Source organism: Corapipo altera, unplaced genomic scaffold, assembly GCF_003945725.1.
Source record: "Corapipo altera isolate COAL_440 unplaced genomic scaffold, ASM394572v1 61411, whole genome shotgun sequence".
NCBI lineage: Eukaryota > Metazoa > Chordata > Aves > Passeriformes > Pipridae > Corapipo > Corapipo altera.
The window spans coordinates 23,415,127-23,435,922 of record NW_020884875.1 but is presented as its reverse complement, the minus strand read 5'-3'; the positions used below and the strand labels follow the sequence as shown (position 1 = coordinate 23,435,922).

Genomic DNA, 20,796 nt, shown 5'->3' with positions numbered 1-20,796 from the left:
TCATCTAGATAAATTTCCACATAATTTCTGGATACGCTAGTTTGCTTTTTATGTAAACTTTGTTTCCACATTCTGGTATCTTTCTTATTACCAGATGTTATTGCACTAACCATTGCACCTTAACTTACTATGATCTGCTGGCCATTTAATTGTTAATGTTTTCTGGGAAACTTTGGCAAACTACATACCCGTAAAGTTCACCTACTCTAAAGAAATAGGATGCAATACATTTGCTGACTGAAGCAACAGTGCATGTTACTCTTACCCTTAAAACTGATTGTTCTAAGTAGAATGATTAAAAATGTATTAAAAGATTGGATAATCACAATGTTGATGCTAAACCAAAATATTTGTGCTTACATAAGAAGGAAAATTGCTTTTATTGCCCTCTTCTTTTACAGCTTTTATGAGATGGTGTATTTTCCAGGCATAGGTGAGATAGCTGATAAAAATCAGTGTTCTTGGATCACTTGCCGAGGTAGCTTCTTTTAATTGCTGTTGAATTATTGACACTATTTCTATGAAATTAGGATTCTAGTGGCTATAAAATATATCTGCCTTCATTACTCACTCTCTTATTCGCTGTGTAACATCACAGTTTGTGGTTTATGATTTTATAATAATTTCAACTGCATTAATCTCTGGGGTCAAATATAGTTGATACTTTCTGTGGAGGCAGAAGCAGAAGATGGTTTTCTCACCTATGGAGAAAAATAGGATTTAAGCAGATTTCTTCTGCATCACAGAACATTCCAATATACAGCAATGCTACTAGCTGGCAAAAAGCCTTCTCCAAGGAGAGAATACAAATTCTGCTGTGACACCGCTAAAATTTTCCATTGCAGATGGATGTATGTTGCCATAGTAGGTAAGTTTCATAAAACTGCTAGAGATGATTTTCCTCTCAGAAAAAGCCTTGAATCTTTGCCCCCGACCATGTTGGGCTCCCCTCACGTAGTTTTCTGATACTGTAAGTACTGTGGCAACTTTGCCTTAGCCACATCCTGTTCTTTATATCATGCCTTTATACTGAAGGGAAATGGCTGCACTTCTTGAATCATCAATCACTGTCTGCATCTGTGGGTCCTCCCCACCTGCAGCTGAGAGAACCCAGAAAGAGAAATCTAGAATAATTTAAGTTCATATAACATTTAATCTTTTTCACAAATGTCAGTGCAGGTGACCATGCAGGTGCGTGGGGGTAAAAAGAATGCTACTTCCATCTTCTTCCTTGCAAGTCACTGGCCATCAGTCTGATTGAAGACAGTGTCTAATGTTTATAATTGAGAGGGCAAGAGAATAACTGAATTTACTCCTTCATGAACCACTAGGAAAAATGATACTGTACTTTTCTTTCCCTCAGCCCACTGAGAGTAATTAATAAATTGTGATTCCAGATTAGTGTTTTGCTATTGCAAACACAATATGCCCAGCTATTGTGTATGTTTTGCTAAAGGACAGATGACCAAATAGTGAAACTTGAGACAAGTACTCTTTTTCAGGTAATAATTTGCATAGAAGTGTGGTTGGCAGCACTTGAAGAAGGAAAACTTACAACCATAAGTACTTAAAGCAAGCACAAAGTATAAAAAAAGCAGGGTATTTGCATCATTGCAGTGCAGATGCTTACATAGAGTTATCTAAAGTAGCTTTGCTATGGGACAAGAAACTAAATCAAGAGTCTAAGAGACTTCATACAAGTCTCCACCCCAGCTATTTATGTAACATTCAGCATGGCTTACTTTATGTTTTATAGGCTACTCCCTTCTGTCCCGTGCCCCGTCATAATATGCTTGAAAGCATAATGAATCAATGGTCTGGCCCTGGGTTTTAAGAGATTTCCCTCTCTCCCTTCCCCCACCCATCCTCGCCATATCAACACCATTCCCACCAACAGCCAGAGGACTGGCACACGCAGGTAAGGTCAATCTATTTTGGTTACCATTGGAAAGAGACAAACTGCCTCTGTAAGGACATTCAGCTTCTGGCTGGAAAACAGTTTGAGGGAGAATCCTGTTTCAGCAGAATTCCTCTTAATTCCTGCACTCTCAACATGAAAAAAAGAAAAAAAAAAAAAAACAAGGAGAAAAACCAGAAAAAACCAGTGTACTAACCTGCCTTTAATTTAAAATAGAAGTTTGGCAGGAAAAGGAGAAACTAAGTGGTGTGGTCTCCAAAAACCCTATCAATGAGGAAATGAATCAGTCCAAGGTTGTATATTCTCACCAAACATCCCCAGCATGTAGGAATGTGTATCAGTTTTCTTGTATCCACATCATACTGTGTATCTCCAACACTGATGCCTGTCATATTTTCTCAGCCCAATCTACTTAAGCCACTACACTCACTTTGTTTGGTACAGATAAAAGGAGGACAAGTTCTATGCTAAGAATTAATGGAAGTAATGAGACCTAGGAAAACCTAGCTGCAACTGGAGATATCAATTTAGCAAAGAATCCCACAGAAATTTATAGCCAAAGGCACCTGCATGGGAAACAGAATAATTTTTTACCTGCAACGTGGCAGTTAATGGTAACATTTGCTTTCTGGATTGTTTTCACCATGCTTCCAATATCAACAGTGACAGCAGGTAATTCAGTGTTGATCACAGTAGCTCTTGATGCCTTTATCAGTGGCTTTCCTGCATAAAAGAAGCACCACAGTTTATAAAACCAAGCACACTGGACTCATATGGGACAGATGACCTGGAACACTCTGTGTGGAAATACACACACCAGACATGTGAATAAGTGAAAATGATGAATATGAGGTCAGCTGCTTTTTATAATACTTCAGTGTCACCAAATTCCATGTGTAAAGCTGTCTTGAAAAAAGAAAAGGTATACTTGGAGCATACGCAGAATACCGTTAAAGCCATTTGGACACATGAGAACCAGATGAATCAATAAACCCCAGTGCAGCTGGAGCTGCAGCAAGATGCTTGCCTAGTGCTGCAACCAAATATCACCCTTTACCAAAGACCAGACATACGAGCCTGAGTGATGGCTACGGGCACATTAATAGTGGAGGAAGTTTAGAGCAACATGCAAGCTGTTTATACACATAGATTGTGGTTTCTTTAACCTACAGTGGAATCACTGGGATGGGGAAGACCAGGTGATCACTAGAAAGTTTTCTCAAAATGTCTACTACAAGATGATGAGGGGTATAAACAGTATTAATGTATAACGCTGTTATTACAGGCTTTAGGTAAAACAAAACAGGTTCTCCAATGGAAAGGAGTTTATCTCTAATAGTGATACTGCTTTGATCACAACAAACTTTTCAAATTGTTTTCAGTTTGCTTCCAACATCTGTGGCAGAAAACAGGTCAGAGGTACCCAAGTTTAGCTTTGAGAGAGAGAAGTGAATCAGCAAAGCTGACAAGAGTTAAATTAAGGCACTTATCTGCCTCAGCCAAATCTCAGGATGTTGCAGGAGTGGCAGAACATGACAACATTGCTTTAAATGGTAAAGGACTTGGGTGTTTTTGATGCAATGTTATATCTTCAAACTTGTCATTTTCTAAAAATCTATAAATCCTTTTTTCCAGTCCATTTTAAATAAATGGTCAGATTCAAAATACGTTCAGATATCACCATTTGCCTAAAAAAGCTGCAGTTTTAAGCTAATGTCTATTACTGGCTTCATTTGTAGGTTTATCTGGAGGTGACCAAAGAAGAAAAGATGGAAGTGAGAAAAAGAATTTGGTTTCATTGAGCTCATGGAGAGTCCTGAAAATTCAATTCAGTCCTAAATATAAATAGGTCCTTATAGCTGTATTTCCAGAGCTTTTAAAAGATGCCATTCACCTGGAATTCCTCTTGTGTCAGTTTGGGTATTTTTTTCGTATTCTATATTTTTTTATTTTAGTGATTTTAATGCCTAAGAATAGCTAAGTAAACTATTACATTTTATTTTTGAAGTATCTCCAAAAGTTTTGATACTCTGTGGCCAAGTCTAAAGCAAAGAAAGAAAAATTGCTCAGCTATCCATCAGCCTTTTATTTTCCTGATTGGTTTCCACAATGTCATCAAAAGATTAAAAATATTTTAGGTGTTCAACCCATAAATGAGTAGGAAACCACTGAAAAAAAAAGGAAGCATATTCCACTGTCTTTTTTTTCCATGCATGTGTAAAATTAATCAGAAAATTCTTCAATGAAATAAGCTTTAAGCCCCACTCCTGATCCCTCCAAAGATGATCTCAGCTTTTCAGGTTTTTTTGGAGAAAATACTTCTGTTATGCCAAAAAGATTGTTACTTTGTTCCAAAAACGGTTCAGTATCTCACTTTGATATTTATGGTCTCATTTTATAGGCTGTTCAGCTCTTTGCCTTGGATGTGAGATGAAAACGTATATCAGTTCCTAAGAGGAGTTGAGCTTGAGTCTGGGATGTATGAATGTTAATTCACCTAAAAGGTTAAACTATGGCCTTGATAATTAATTATAATCAAAAAGCTAATAGCCTTCCTGTGCTACACGTTTACCTAATGCTCCATTTATTTCTCATACAACCACACAAAATTGTCTCCACAAACTAAGTTGTTCAAAGACTATGGCTTTTAAACTCACTGGAACTATGTGGACAAAATACCAGTTTTAACTGATGATTTTTTAACCTGATGTTCAGCTTCATGGTCGTGCAACACAAGACATTTAATGTGGAGTTGCTCCTTCTAAAATATGATACTGTCTTAACAGTAGCACCTCCACCCTGCTGCCCGGGATTCAGCAAAGACATTCCTGATCTGCAGTAGTGTAAAAAGGATCAGTCTCTCTGGTTTTGCCTACAGGTAATATGTAGCTCTGATGGAGATCTTCCTTTTTCACTCTGGAACATTCAGCTGTTCTCCTCCTAAGGGACAGACAAGGTCTTTCCAGTTGATTTACTGATCATCTGAGCTCCACTGCTGGCCACTGCTGCATTCTTATTGCTTATTATTTCTTATTGCTTCTCTTAACTGAAATTTTCTCTGTGTTTGGTGTAAAAAAATTAACTTTAAAAATGAAAGCATATCAACAGCTTCCTCTAATTATACATGGATACATTGGCAGCTGATGGTTTTCTGCTTGTGCACTGGAGGCTTCCAAATGTTTCCACATGCTGGAGCAGTGAAATGGAAAGGTCTGAAAATCAATAAGCTTTCTAGCATTCCTAATGTGTTTCCTTTAGCCTTAGTGATAAATAGGATCCTCCTTCTGTAAGACCTCTCTGCCCTGTCACAGTCATTAGCTGTTTATTCTGTTTCTTTATCTTACTCGACAGCTCTTAATTCATGTTTGCTTCTCCACCCTTCTGCTAGTCCTGATGTGGTTGTGAGCCTGCTGGTATTGCCTGTCAATGGACCCCGAAGAAGCTGGATTCATGCACTACCACCCATTCCCCTTGGCTTTTATATGGATGAGTTTTCTTTAGAACTGGATTCTAAACTAACACAGGATATTTAGTCTACTTTAGAACACAACTGTTACTAGAAAAATAGAAATATGGAAATTAATTTTTTTGTGAACTTCTATTTGCTAGCAACTGAAATGGTGTCAGCCATGCTTGTGCTCGTATATGATAGAGGGCTTGATCCTGCAAGGACCTAGCTCTTCAGCTCTAGTAGTTTTCCAGACTGCTGAATGTACATCTGAGTAAGTCCTTCAATCAGACTGTTAGACTTGAAGAGATCAGTGGTAGCTTTAAAATGAAGCATATGAATTGGGAGGCTGGGACTGCATTGCCCATATAGGCTGCAAATAACCAGGATAAGCACTTTCTTAAGAGCATATGTCATGTGAGAAAAAGCACTGATTTCTTACAGGAATACATAAGCCTCACAAACTATCTATGAATGCTGGACTATGCCTCAGGGTTTTCCAGAGTTCACACCCTCTGTTTTCCCCAGTGTACCTCTGCTGACTCACGTTACACACTCAGCTTCATCAGCCACCTGTTGCAGCACAAACAACTTCAGTCGAGAATCACACAAATAACATGGACCATCCTGCAATCATAAAGGTTGAACTATTACCTGCTAGAGTAACAGCAATGGAGACAGAGTCAGATCCCAAGGCATTGGATGCATTGCAAGCATAGAAACCCACATCAGCTTCCACAGGTGCTAGAATCTGCAAGGAGTCATCAGGCTGAAGGAGTATCCTGCAGTAAAACAGAATGAAAGATGCAACAGTCTATTAGTTCATGTGAACAAGAACACATTTACTGTGAATTTTTCAGTTGTAGGTAATTTTTTTATAGTTCAGGCCTTTAAGTTATATTTAAAAATCTATTAAGAAATTTAAAGTCTTACATTGAGACTGTAAGCTGTAATTACTTAAACTAAATTTTAGTCTCATTCTCGGTTCTTGTACTGCTGATATGCATATTAGAGAAAGATTGCCAAGCAATTATGACATCTGCCCAGTGTGTGTAAAACTTCCTCCTCTGCTGTGCCGCTTCTGTACAATGTTGAATGAGTTCCCTAGTCTTGCTGTCTTCTAGTTCTGCAACACAGGAGTAGCAATATTAAAGAAAAACCAAATTATTGCAAGGGAAGAGTCAGGAAACCTGCTGAAGCTATGCAGAAAGAAGTGAAGGGAACTACAGGCTCAGTGTTAAAGCCTGAAATAGGTTCCAAATTCTTTTATTGATGCGCAGTTCATACAAAATCAGCAGTCTTTTTGCTTCTCTAATAAGTGAAGATGGAGACAAAAACTCAGCTCCTCCTTGGGCTGAACCAACTGTTTCTTCTGCCAGTAAGAGGAGCCTACCATAATCTCAGTGTACTGACTATGGGTAAATGGGATGAACATGGCCTTAGTGCTCTTATGAACTGCTTCACAGTCTGGTTTTGCAGTGGTATAACTCATCAGGTCCTGTTTCAGCAAGAATTCAGTCCTCTTGTCAATGCTTACACACCCTTATTTTCAGCACAGTGAATTTCATGATTACTGTTCCTCTCTTAACTTCTTTTTTTTTTTTTAGCTGAAACTGTTGATAAAATCTAATTATACTGTTCTCATCAGCACTTTCAGCAGCTGTTGTATGTTAATTCTTAGTTGAGGCTGTGATTGATAATGGCAAGAGTGAAAGTGGGGGTGGGAAATGCATGTAAAATACATGCAATAAAAGTCTGCTCACAGATCCTGGAACTGATGAGTGTTTTTACACTCCCATCCCCACAATGAAAACTGTTTTCTTATGCACCAAAAAGCAGTGGATACCTGATTTTGCACAATGCTGGGGGTGGTAGATCTCTAAAACAAACCAGATTAGGGCCACCCATCAAAATCTATTACAGGAAAAATATCCAGAGTTAAAATGAGGTTTTTTCCACCCTTTCGTGAGTAAAAAAAAAAAAAAAAGAGCTGCCCATTGTTAACCAAGTTTTGTAAATGCCTAGAAAAATGCATATTTGCAAAACAAACATTAATACTTTTTAAATTGCATTTATGCTTGCACAACCAAAAAACCACCATTGGTTGAAATAATTCCCTTCCCACTTCCATTGCCAAGGATCTTTTTCTTAACCTCTTAGCCATAAACAGGGCTGATTTCTAGTTAGCCACTTCTAACAGTGACGAAAGCTAACAATTTTTTTACTTAAAAAACTAGTGTTAGCATGCATCAGTATCTCACATGTAAATTTTTTAGTTTAACACTGACTGTTTCAATCAGTACATGAAATCCATTAGAGTTGCAGAAGTTGTCCCAAATTATACAAGTCTGTAACATTTAAAAGTCGTGTACATTCTGCCTGCATGTGTGCAAACACAGTATTTAGGCCGATCTTCTAGTCCTACATCAAACTAATGCCTACAAGCCCCCTAAAAACATTTTAATAAATGTTTCTGTCATCTTCAAGTTGAGGAAAGAGCTTGCCTAACATTACATCTTGTAAAACACAACGTTGCATAATTGTTTGTTGTTATCACCTCTGCTGATGTCAATCTCTGTTTGTCAGCTTAAGTCACCTCAAGATCCAGCACAAATATTTTTAGAAATAGGAGTATGCCAGTCAGATACTTGCCTTTTTAAAAAAAAAAAAAATTCCAACACAGCTCCATCTTCCTATCTTTTAAACCCAAGTTTTAATGTACTTCTCCAGAAGCAAACTAATATCCTCTTCTTTTCAATAATTCCTTCTGTTATTTGTGTGTCACAATTTGGTATAGCTACTTTTCTTGGAAGCAGATCTTTTGTTATCCCTCTTTATATAGAATTATTTTGGCTGATTTCCCTGTTTGCTCATAGATTGCTATTTTTGTTATGTATTGAGTTGCTTGTCAGTGGTGAAAAAAATACCAGCTGTAGCAATTCTTTCTGTCACCAGCATGTCTTCAGAATCTCATTTATGGACTTAAAATAATACAGCTTAATGTTTAATCAGTTTCATCTCAGTTGCTCCACACTACATTGTCTCCAAGACAAAAATGTATTTTACAGGAAATGTATCAGTGACTAATTCAGATAGCAACTCACAAACACCTAACTCTGTATCACCTACTATTTATATTCTACTTCATGTCCACAGCATACTTGGAAGGCTTACTAAACCATGCATAAATTCCGCAAAGATTTTTCACTTTTAAAACTGATTCCTAAGGAATTAAAACTGAATATTCTTCAAAATACAATGTTTTCCATCATATACAGAGTCCATAGACTCTTGGTACATATACTATGAGGCTCTGAAATGGCACTCAGAACCCATGCTAGTGTTAACTTGACATTTTAACCCTAGGAGAGCGTACGGACACTCATGTTAAATATGCACTCAGGCTGAATATGCAGACACGAGTCAGGAATCTTTTACTGAAACTGAAGATATTTTCAAGTGCTGCAGCTTTTTGTATCATATGTTTTCATTCCACTGAGTAACTGAAAAACGACATTTTTTTGGGGCCTGTGATAAATTTTTTTTTGATGGTACCAAGACCAAATCTAAAGAAATTAATTTTTGCAAGTGTAGTTACACAGTAGGAGTCGTACTTTTAAATGGATGAAGCAGCTGATGAAATGGGGCAGTGGGAACAGAGCCATACCTTGATTATCATTACTGGACATCGTTGATCTAGACAAAATCCACGGCCACAATGCAATAAAATGTGTGCCTTTATCTCAATGTTTTGTATGTACAATATAGATACTTGTCACCCAACCTAAAACAACTAGCCTACACTCTAAAAAATCACAACACAAACAAAGTACTTCTGGAACTTCAGTATATTTAGTAGGGCATGATCTGAGAAACTTCAGCACTTCTCTCTGGCCTTCCTCAACAAAAGTGTCTCTCTTTGATACTGGTATGGGAAAGCCCACATACATTAGTTTTCTTATCCCCATTAAGATAGAGGTGGGCTGGAAAATTGGTTACTCTTCTCCATTCAGTGGCTGACGAAGTAGGAAGAAGACAAACTGCAGAGCTGAAAGACAGCTTAGGCACCAAACACCACTGCATGCACATGGCCTTGCAGTTTACAGCAGCACACTGTGAGACTGCTTAAACTGCAGCTTTCATTGACACAGCTAACTGGCTGACAGCAAGAGCAATCTCAGCCAAAATGAGAATACTGCTGTTAAAAAACCCAGCAAAAAATCCACAGCCCAACTTTTTTATGCACCATGATTTCTAAATTTCTGTTTCCTCAAAACTTACAGGTGCTGAGTACATCTAAAACTCAGAGTGCGGTCTTTCGTCCCCGCTCACCAACCTGAGGAACAATAAATGATGAGTACAGAAGAAAGTTCATAAAGTGGAAACTGCCTCAACATTTAAAGAAGAGTTGTCAATGAATAATGCTACTAACTGGCAAAGAAATTATATTTTTCTGAATCTTTCTGATAGAAATTTTGAGCACACACAAAATGGCCTGACAATTCAGAAACAGAAAACAGCATTTAATGCTATTTCAGCCAAACTGAATGGAAAAAAAACGGTTGAAAAGGAATTGTAAAACTACATATAAAAAATTTTGAACTAAAACTTGAGAAATAATAAGACTGTTTTATTTCAGCTAAATGAATCTACCTCTTGCAACACTATCACAGTTTATATGGTATGAAATAAACTTGCCATTTTCTCTTCAGTGTAGTGTCCAGCATCAAGCACATGTGGACTTTATGTAACCTGCCTTCCCTTTCATGCATACCACAGAAGTCACAGTCATTTCAAGTAGAGAAAACAAAAATCCCTTAATGTCACAATTCCAATGGGATATAACTACTGGCAGTGAAAATTGAAGCTTTTTTTTTGGGGTGGCATAAAGATATTTTCACGGGAATATGACCACGTGAAGGGATTCTATGGGTCCAAGTCTTGATTATGAGTGCATATGATTTCCACCAGAGATACATTCTTGTTCTTAGTGACCTCTCCCCCTTTCAAAAGTTACCGCTTTTTGGTGTGCAAAATCTAATATACTTACTAGCCTTCAGATGGAGAGGCAAGAATCAGGAAATTCAGATCATTAGAGAAAACAATTATTTTTGGAGTAATTCAGTTGTCATAGTAAAAAAGTGACTACATGCAGATGTCTTAGCTGAGGTCAGTATCTTGTGCAGAAAGAGTGGCTATGAGATCTCTGGACAGCTTTGTTGTATCATGTTGGTCAATATTACTGTCTGTTACACTCTCTGCCTGTTCTTACATATCACTTTCTCACAGAACAGAACCAAAATATAAAATTCCAAGTATACACATAAGAAAAATTTGTTATCAACACAGTTAGGCATATAACAAGCACTGAAAATAATGTCTTTTTGTGTGCTCTTGCACACAAATGAATAATGTGGAGTGATAGAAAAGCAAAGGGTACCTGAAAGAAAAACAGTATACTTTCTGTGGTACGCAGATAAAAGTGTTCTGTTATTCAAGTTCTCTGGCTACACCTAGGGCCAGAACTCTGGAGTTTAAACAGATGAGGATTCACCCATGCACATCAGAAGACTAATGCTAAAAGATCAGTGTGTTGAGATGACAGCAGAGCTGCAAACAGCTATGAAGTATGGTTCCACAGTTTGCATACTCCATCAGAACATGCCAAAGGTGATGGTAATGCCCCTTGAGGTTTATCCTGGGGCAGTTTTATGCATGGATGTATGTTTGGATGCCAGAGGCCTTACTTCCTCTGTCTTCTGCTACCACAGCCATGGCAGACAGACCCTGTTGGAGCACTGTGAGAAATGCAATTTGTATCTCCAACACAGAATACTAGTAATAAGCAACAACTAATTTTTGTATCTTTCATATTCAACGAATATCTTTCATATTGGTATTACATATTAATACCAATCTTCATAGCAAAAATCCCTACCTTTAGATGGAAAAATAAAACAAGGCTCCCAGTCTCCAGACATGGAAGGCTCTGTTCACTGCATGAGGCACTTACCTGTTTTAGTACTTTACAATTCCTTCTCTTTGTTTACTCAGTCAGAAGTTCCTGTTTGTCACACCCGTCTGACCCAGTATCCACACCTTCCTGAAGAGTTACAGTGCCTCGTTTACTACTTCGCATGCATTTGCCCTTCTTTCTGCTATGAAGTCAGACTACAGCAAAATTTGGTTTTGTCCGTGGGACCGACAGGCAGTAAAACATGGAAACCAAACAGTCAAAATATCAATTATTTTCTTAAAAATTAAATAATGGGTTTTGTTTTACCTATCATTGTATTTCACCTCCTCTCCGTTCTTAGCCCAGCTGATGGTGGGCTTTGGATTTCCCACTGCTTCACAGTGAAGCAGCACGCTGAGTGTGCCACTTGCTAGAACAACCGTCTGTCCCAGGTGGGTAACAACCTCTGAAGCAGAAAGCTGTTGTGCTGCTGAAATCTTCCGGAGAATGGCAGGCTTTTGATGAGGTCTGTGCAAGCCATTAGTCAGGTCTACAGAAGTAGGAAGAAACATTTCAGCAGATGATGTCCTCAGGGAACTGGTAAATCCAGAAACTTGTCTGTGGAAAGGGTACTCCACTGAGACTGAATCAACTTTTTGCCTTGATGCTTTGAGGACAAATTCCTGGTGCTCCAAGTGGCTCTTGAAAACCTCGTGAGCCAGCTGCACAACAAGCTGCTCAGTGTACATATCTTTAAGCTCCTCTGGCTGTTGAGACAAATTCCTTATGATATCATCCAAGCGTTTCTGCTCTGTAATCATAGTAAATGGCAGGCTATGGTCCCGGCTATGGTCCTCTTCTGAGGATGCATTTCTCTCCATGGACTCCTGGGCTTCCCAGGACTCCAGATTTTCCCCTGGCCAGCCCCTGTGCTGTAGCAGCCTTGAGACAATATTGTCATACCATCCGCTGGTGTTAGCAAGGTGCCCTTGCTTTTCAGCATTGCTACTATTGAAGAAAATCCCATTGAGATATTTCTCCTCTGTTCTCAAGGCTTCATTTAAACTGGCCTTTCTCATGGCCTCTTCCTCCCTAATACCAGTTGGCTGCCCAGCAATTATCTTCTTGTTGCTTCCAATTAGTTTAATTATGAAATTCTCCCGGGCTGGCCCTGCTGTGCAGGTGTATGTCCCAGAGTCTGAAGGCTTCAAGTGACGGATTTTCATATACCCATAGGGTGCAATGGTGATGTGAGCTGAGCTGATGAGCCTCTTGTCATCCTTCTCCCAAGTGATCATTGATTTTCTGAACCTCCTTACAGGGCATCGGAGAACAACAGAAGTTTTGGGCAGCAGGTAGGCATATCCACCCACAATAAAGTGTAGTTTCTTCTGCTTCCTTGTCTGGATGTAAACTTTCTTTACAGCCATAATATGGGGGCTTTGATTATGAGCTGGCCTGTTGTGCCCTGAAATATCATTAATATTATTAGTATGTGATACCATTAAACAAAACAAGCAGTTTACATTGCTGCTGCAGCATTTGACCCATTAAACAGTAATGGGAAAAACTGGCCACCAGCTGCTGGACATTAGATTAGAACAATCAAAATAAGAGGAGTAACAAGGCACACTTCAGGAACACAAAAGTAGCCCTGCCCAGAGTATATACAGAAATCAAAGAGCCAGGGACAAAAGCTTTATGGGAGAGAGAAAACTTGAGTGGAAATGTAGTTCTTGTCATTAAAGTACTTAAATGAAGACTGTTGCTTAAAAACTGGACTGAATAGACAAGTGTTTACCATCCAAACCTTCAAAGGCAACATGATCTTACAGCTCACAATGGTAAGGAAGATTGAAAGTCTTGCTGCCTCAAGGAGTAATTGGGAACAGAACAAAACTCTCTGGACCAGGCTTAAAAATATGGTAAATGTTTTTGAAGTGCACTAGTTCAGTGTGTCCTTCCAGGTTCCAGATCTCTACATAAGAGATCTTTATTGTGAAGCACTAAATAAATCTGCATAGGTATATTTTTAGTAAATACCACACAACATTTGGTCCAAGCATTGATTCTAAATGTTTGATCTTCTTTCCTCCCTACACATGTAACATTTAGCAGTTTCAGAGTCAAGATGAAACTAAACTAACTTTCACATATCCAGACGGCTTACTGCAAACTAGGGAAGAGCATACAGGGGAACTACTGGTCTTGTGAAGGGCAACAACAAATTCACAAAATACCAACATAAAATACATCTAACTTGTGTTGCATGGTTCGTTAGAAACCCCAGGTCATAGAGGGTTCTTAGTGACATAATGAAATAATATGTTTTTAAATGATCTACAGCAAAATCCCTCACCAGTCACTTTCCTTCCAGCTGTTCTAGCAGAGTTTATTTGCACCTGCCCTCAGAATGCTGTTCTGTATCTCTGAGGCTCTACAGTCCAGCTGTGAGATTTACATCTAGATCTGGGTCAGAATTTTGAGTCAGTTCTGCCAGAAACTGGTAGTTCCTTTCCAGCACATTTACTCACATCCAGCTCTAATAGTAGAATTTGTAGCTCTCCTCCATTGGTTTGCCTTGTTCATAGACAGAAAAACCCACTCTGGAAGACTAACACTAGTGCAAAAGAAGGTTATAGAGGTAATAGCATGGATTTCTTAATGAAGGACTGACACTGCCAAGCATCTTTTCCACTTACTTGCACAGGGGCCTAGTGCACAGGGCCTGATCAAGGATGACAATGGTAAAGGCAGGCAGAGTGAGGAATTGATGATAACAAATCCCCCGGATTTCAGTGTCTTTCTGCAAATGGCATTTCGACTCTGTGTGCCTCCTCCACAGCTCACTGAACACTAGGAACAGGATGAGAAACATTAGGAAAAAGGAAAAGAGTGCTCCTTGTCACACACAGCCCCCTCATCTCCCATATCGACATTGCATACTCATACCATAGAACAGAACAGCTACAGTTTTCAAAATGCTGCAGTAGAAGAAAGCAAAGCAGCATCTGACCATGCAGCTAAAAACAGTGTAGACACAGTAGGGAGATGAAATATCAGCTATTTTCTGTCCTGTAAGGCCTTGATTCTTCACATGTTTCCTTTAGCAATTTTTTCTGTCAGATGATGTCCCTTGTTTTAATGGTACTATGCTACAGATCAAAGCTAGTCTTTGTTTCTACCTGTCTCTGTCTGCTGGCTGGAAAAACATCTTTTTGTACCAAAGTGCAGACTCACTGAGTTGCAGTTCACAATTGCATTCTCATCTGCTAAAATCTGGCCTAAGCTTAATCTTTGAGCTTTGCTGTTGCAAATCTGTTAGAAATAATAAAGAGATGAGCGTTTCAGTAACCAATTAATTATCTTGGCCCAGTAGTTACAACACATGGCTTACATAGAGAAGTATAAACCCTCTAATATCAGACCATGGTACTTGATGCACAGGTGGGCATTGTTCAATGGACTTCATCATGGCTATTATATTTCATATTTATGTATACAGCATCAAAGAAAGTGAAAATGTAGCAGTGCCTTTGCACCGAGACCCAGGCAGCAGCCCGTAAAACGGGTTGGAAAACGGGTAGACCCCTGTAATTACCATCTTCACTGTCAGAATGGCTATATGTCTCCTAGCAGAAGACTTTAGGAAAACATTCAGTAATTTGAGTAAAAGGTCAAGAGAGATCACCATAAGAAGAGAGCAGGTGGGACACCTCTATGTGTCTGGCATTTCTCTTACAGTTAGGACAATTTCCACTCTCTTCCATGAAAGAGAACTAGAAGAGTGGTGGCAGAGACTGCAAGATGTGGAATGATTTTCATGCTTGCTGGCATTATGGAGTCAAATTACATTTTTAGTTATACTGTCATAAATATAAAGGGAAATATTCTTAAACCATACAGGGCTTGAAAGGGAGCCTGGGGAAGTGCAAGAAACTTCAGCAAAGTGAGTTTGTTTTGCCATTCTTAAACTGAAGGCTTTGGGAACAAAAAGCATTTAGCCTGGGATAATAAAGATTACTCTTCACTGATGCCTTGGATGAACATAAGCATAGGCATAGACAGAGACAGGGATTTATTGTGTTGAGCATGGCTTTTTTTCACACCAGAAGGGAGGTCTTAATAGTGTGGTTGGATACTTAAAGCACATCTGTGGAGGCAATCACTACAGAGGATCATGGAGCTAGTGATTACAACCCCAACAAGGATAGATTACAGGACAAAAATGGGCATAACATGCTTTGTGCCATCTGACCTCATTTGACTCCTCTATCCCAAATTACTTAGGAACTTCATCTCCAAGAACCGTACAATACTCACGCATATGAATAGCATACCTGTGTCCAGTCAGAGAGCAGCCACTCATTGGGACAATCCTCATTTTTGCAGGCTTGTTGGGTAACTGTCCTTGGCATGGAGCAGAAGGTTTCTGGCAGCATTAATAAGCTCCCATCTGCCAGGCGCTGCTTACAAAGTGTATCTCGCTTCTGGACACCACCGCCGCATGTCTGTGAACACTGTGAGAAAAGAATGAGCCACTTTACATCACAATTGCAGCATGGCAACTTGTAGCAAATATTACTTTTGAATTTGGGTAGAAATCAACACTTGGTTTTAGCCAAATAGAAAACATAAAACAAAAATCCGAGAGACATCAAAGTAAAATGTCAAAAATATTTTTTAATATTGCTTTTAAAAATGTCAAAATATTTTGGAAAGTGGAAGCAGCTTATTTTGCTAATATTTAGAAAAATTGCTTTAGTATTTCTGAAATGTTCTGTTTTGTACAAAAGACATTCAAACAATGGGTCAGCATTGCAGTATGGAGGTGGAAAATTTGTCCTTTCCTGTAACCATCAACTGGAAAATGAGACATTTGCATGTGATGTGAGGATCTACATGCTAATATCTCCATCTGAGCCCTGACTGTAACACTAAGAGTGTCAGAGAGTGGAAAAGTCTCACCCAGAAGTAGATGAATAAGCTGGGATGATTAATAACCAGAGAATACACCTCTTCTCTCTCTTTAATGTAAATATACCTCTCTGTGTCCATTTTCTACTCAAGCAGGGCAGGAAATTTTTAATAAGTAAATTTAGTAGCTTTCCTGATTGTTTTTTGCAAAGTTTGTTGCTCAGTCCTTTTTCCTGAGGATCTCTTTCCTGGGGCTGTTAACAGGCTCCCAGTTCTGCTCAGTCCAGCCAGCTCAACTTTTTTTCTCCCTTCTCCTAGAAAAAGAAAGGGGAAGCTTGCACTACTGCACTACACTAACATGACCAGGAGTTGCTTAAAGCTTGCAACATGGCAATTATGCATGACAAGCAGACAACCATATGAAGAAGTATTAAAACTTAAACAGTTTAAAAGGAGTGTTTTAGAAAATCTTGCAGTCAGAAAGACACTTCTCTCTTATATAGAGAGCTGCATGAACTTTAGTCTAGCCTGAATACCCAGGGACAGCCAACAGAGGCAGAAAGCCTGAATCTTCCTAGTGTAAGTCTTTAAGCTTCCTCACTTACGGTGTTGACATGCCATAGAGCTCAATGCCCTGTAGCTGCAGGAGTCACTAAATCAGTTGTGTCAGAGCTCTCCTGCCAGCCAGCTCTCCTGCTGAGGTAGATGCAGCCCTCCAGGTCACAGGTGCCAGGAGTGCTTGATGCCTCTTCATGAGGCTGGGGCAGACAAACAGTTATTTTGCAGAAGGTGTGCTGTGGTTGAAGAGCTGTGTCACCAGGTGAAGGAGCTACAGGAGGAAGTGAACAGGCTTTGTAGTATTTGAGCAAATGAGCAAGAGAGAGACTGATTACATTGAGAGATGCTACAGCCTCAAGACTCTGGGGAGTCTTGAACCTCATTTGTAGTGGAGAAGCAGATGGACTTAGAACCCTACGGGGTAATTAGTCAAAGGAATGTTAGTCATGGGTCTGTTAAAGGTGAAGGCTGGAAGCTGGTCACTGCATGTATCAGGAGGAAGGTTCCTCCTCCTTCCCAAAATTTGAAAGGTAGGATGTGTGCCTTCTAGAACAGGTATGATGTTCTGGCACAAGAAGGCCAGACAGCTGATGAGGTGGGCAAAGGTCCTTCTGGGATAGAGGGTCCTCCTAAAGCAACATCACCTGCACCCCACATCATGACCTCCTCTGTTAAGAGGAAAAGAAGGGTAGTTGTAATAGCAGACTCCCTACTAATGGGAACAGAGGGCCTGATATGCAGATCAGACCCAACTCACAGGGAAGTTTGCTGTCTCCAAGAGGCTCAGGCAAGGGACATTACTGGAAAACTCTCCAGTCCAGTAAGGCCCTCTGATTACTGTCAGCTATTGGTTGTTCAAACTGGTAGTGATGAAATAACAAAGAGAAGCCTGAGTGCAGGGCCCTGGGAAAATTGGTAGAGGGATCAGAAGCATTGGCAGTGATTTCCTAGATCCTTCCAATAACAAGGAATAATACTGATAGGAATAGACAGATCTATCAACGAGTGCCTCTGAGGTTGATGAGATTCGAAAAATTTTGGATTTGTTGCCCATGGGATGATCTACTCAACACCTGGTCTACTGACACTTGACAGGATGCTCCTGTCTCAGAAAGGAAACAGAGTTCTAGCACAAGAGCCAGTGAGGCTTCCGGACAGAGGTTTAACCTAGCTTGGAGGGGGAAGGGGACAAAACCAGGCTCACCAGAGATGAGCGATGGGATGCTGTCCCAAAACTTCAGAAAACCAGCACTTAAGAAATCCCTCAATCTGCCTCACAAGGTGTTGGCTACAATGTACCACATTTGAAATGTTTCTACACTAATACAGGCAGAAAAAGGAACAAACAAGAGGAGCTAGAAGCTTTGGCCCAGTCCCAGAGATTTGACATCATTGGCATAAGTGGAACCTGGTGGGATGAGACCTGTGACTAGAGCGCCCTTCTGGATGATTACAGATTCTTCAGGAGGGATAGGTAGGGCAGAAGAGGTGGAAGGGTGGCACTGTATGTAATAGAAGGGCTAGAATGTATGGGAGCTCACAGTTGGGAATGGCACAGTTGAGAGCCTCTGGGTAAGAATCAAGGGGTGTGGTGGGAAAAAAAAAATGGTAACCCCCGAAGGGGTGGTGTTTCTTGGTGTTGACCCAATCAGCACCCCTGCAAAATTAAAACATATCACACCAGACTGGAAAAGAAGGATAATGACGTAGTTGGAGGAGAAGTGGCCATGTTTTAGGCCACGAGGGGAGAAGAGCCAGGAGCCCCGCTGGGGGCTAGGCCCCCCAGCCCCCCAGCTGGGGGCTGCAGGAACTTGGAACAGTGTTAAACTGAGCCAAGTACTGTAGCTAAGAGCTGGGGGAAGTTTTCTGGCTGTGAATGGGCAGCCAGAGATAGTGAAAGTGGTGGTGGAGCAGCAGTGAATGGAGAACTGTGGCTGAGAGCCAAAAAGATAATAAGCAGCAAAGACGGCATGCGGCTAAGCTGAGAGACACTTAGATGTCTGATGGAGAGAGAGAGAGAGAGGACTAAGCTCAACAGAGACAGTTTTGGCAGTAAGACTGAATTAAATCTTCCCAAAACCCCTTTGAGACCCCTCCTGGGAGGAGGGGGTGGACTTCTACCTGATGAGAGTCCTAAAATGCAGCATGCAGCAGAGAGAGAGAAGAGCTGAGAGCTTGGAGATGTCCTGAGAGGTGGACCAGGACAGAATGCAGAGGAAGTGGCCTTGCCCCTCCCCTGCTGCCACACTGGCAGTTGAGACAGAGCAGAGGAGCTCTGATAGGATGCCTGGGGCAAAGACTGAACTGAAAGCTGCCCTAAATGTTCTGACTCAGGAGGAGTTTGAATCCCCTGAGGAAGGGACTTTCATGGGATGTCTTACACCGCATGACATGATTGAGTTTTGTCCCTGCTTTTGCAAGCCCACGGGAGAGAGACCTTCACTTGGATCCAAAGGGCTGAGAGGGGTGAGAGGAGACCCCTTGTATTGTAATGGAGGAAGAAATCTTCCAGCTACGACAATCCAGCTATGACTGCTGCATTGAAGAGGAGAGACACTGCTGCCCTGAAAGTGGAAAGGATCCTTCCTTCTTCCCTTCTGGACTTTTATTAGAGGGAAAAGAGATTTGATCTAATGTAAATATTGCTTTACCATAGGAGAGATAGTTAGGATTATGTATATAATATATTATAATATTTATTTGTGTAATAATTGTAATATAATTCCCTTTCCTCCATATTGAGTCTTGTGTTTTGTCTGGAAAACCCCTCTCACACTGGGGTGAGTTTTGGGAGGGGGGCTTGGACTTGGAAATTGGATTTTTGGGGGTCTCAAACCACCACAAGGGGCAAACAAATAATGTGGATATCATCATGGAAGTCTGCTGTATACCCAGCCAGGACAGCAATGCCAATGAATTATTATTTGAGAAACTAAGGGAGACTTCCAAGTCAACTGCCCTTGGCCTTATGAGGGACTTCAACTTGCCTGAAATCAACTGGGAACATCACACAGCTGGTACAAACCCGGCCAGAAGATTCCTAAAGAACCTGGATGACAACTTTATGGAACAGGTCCTAAGGGAGCCAACATGGAAAGATGCCCTCCTTGATCTGCTGCCTGTCAACAGAGTGGATCTTGTGAGCAAAGTGGAGACTGGCAGCTATCTTGGTCATAGCAACCACGAAGTGATGGAGTTTAAAATCTCCATTGCCAGGAGGAAAGGTGCCAGCAAAACCTCAGTTCTGGACATGAGGAGAACAGACTTCAGGTTGCTCAAGGAATTAGTAAGTAAGGTCCCATGGAAAAATGTTTTTGAAGGTGTTAGGGTCCATGAATGCTGGTCACTTTTCAAACTACCTCCTAAGGGCACATGGGCAGCAATTCCTAAATGTTAGAAATCAAGCAGGTGAGGCAGAAGGACAGCTTGGCTGAACAGGAATCTTCTCTTGGAGTTAAGGCAAAAAAGGAACGTGTATGCCCAGTGGAAGCAAGGTCAAGTGACATGGGAAGAATTCAGAGATGCTGCTTGTGGCCAAAGCCCAGCTGGAGTTGCAGCTGGCCAGAAATGTAGGGGACAATAAAGAGTTTTTTCAAATACATTAAATGTCAAGAGGCAGTATAGAAATATCATCCGCCCGTTACAGGATGAGGATGGTCATCTAACAAACAGGGTCAGAGACAAGGCAGAGGTGTTTAATGATTTCTTTGCCTCTGTCTTCAACATGGATGATGGACAAGGGTGTCTCAGTGCCCTGAACTGGAGGACCATGACTGTGAGAATGATCAACTCCTAGTGCACCCTGAAATTGTGCAGGATCTGCTGCTCCAGCTGGATCCCTAGAAATCTATGGGGCCTGATGGGATTCATCCCAGAACCCTCAAAGAGCTGCAGATGTGTCATAGGTTTTAAAAGAAATGTTGGAATTTTTTCCAAATATTGATTTCCCTCCCCCCTCATCTGCTTTTTTTTCGGGGGGGGGGGGGGGGGGGGGGGGGG

At 40.5% G+C, this 20,796-nt stretch overlaps 1 protein-coding gene across 6 annotated transcripts in view; it reads right to left on the bottom strand.

Annotated features, from left to right (window-relative positions):
* ADAMTSL1 (ADAMTS like 1) overlaps positions 1 to 20,796 on the bottom strand; it is a 393,783-nt gene that overhangs the window by 31,270 nt on the left and 341,717 nt on the right. For all 6 annotated transcript variants that reach the window (XM_027634671.1, XM_027634670.1, XM_027634672.1 and 3 more), the window contains 5 exons: positions 15,663 to 15,842; positions 14,025 to 14,178; positions 11,650 to 12,790; positions 6,021 to 6,148; positions 2,513 to 2,641 (listed from right to left, as the gene is read on the bottom strand). In XM_027634671.1, coding sequence (XP_027490472.1) covers positions 2,513 to 2,641; positions 6,021 to 6,148; positions 11,650 to 12,790; positions 14,025 to 14,178; positions 15,663 to 15,842 — 1,732 coding nt within the window. The remainder of the gene's footprint in view (positions 1 to 2,512; positions 2,642 to 6,020; positions 6,149 to 11,649; positions 12,791 to 14,024; positions 14,179 to 15,662; positions 15,843 to 20,796) is intronic.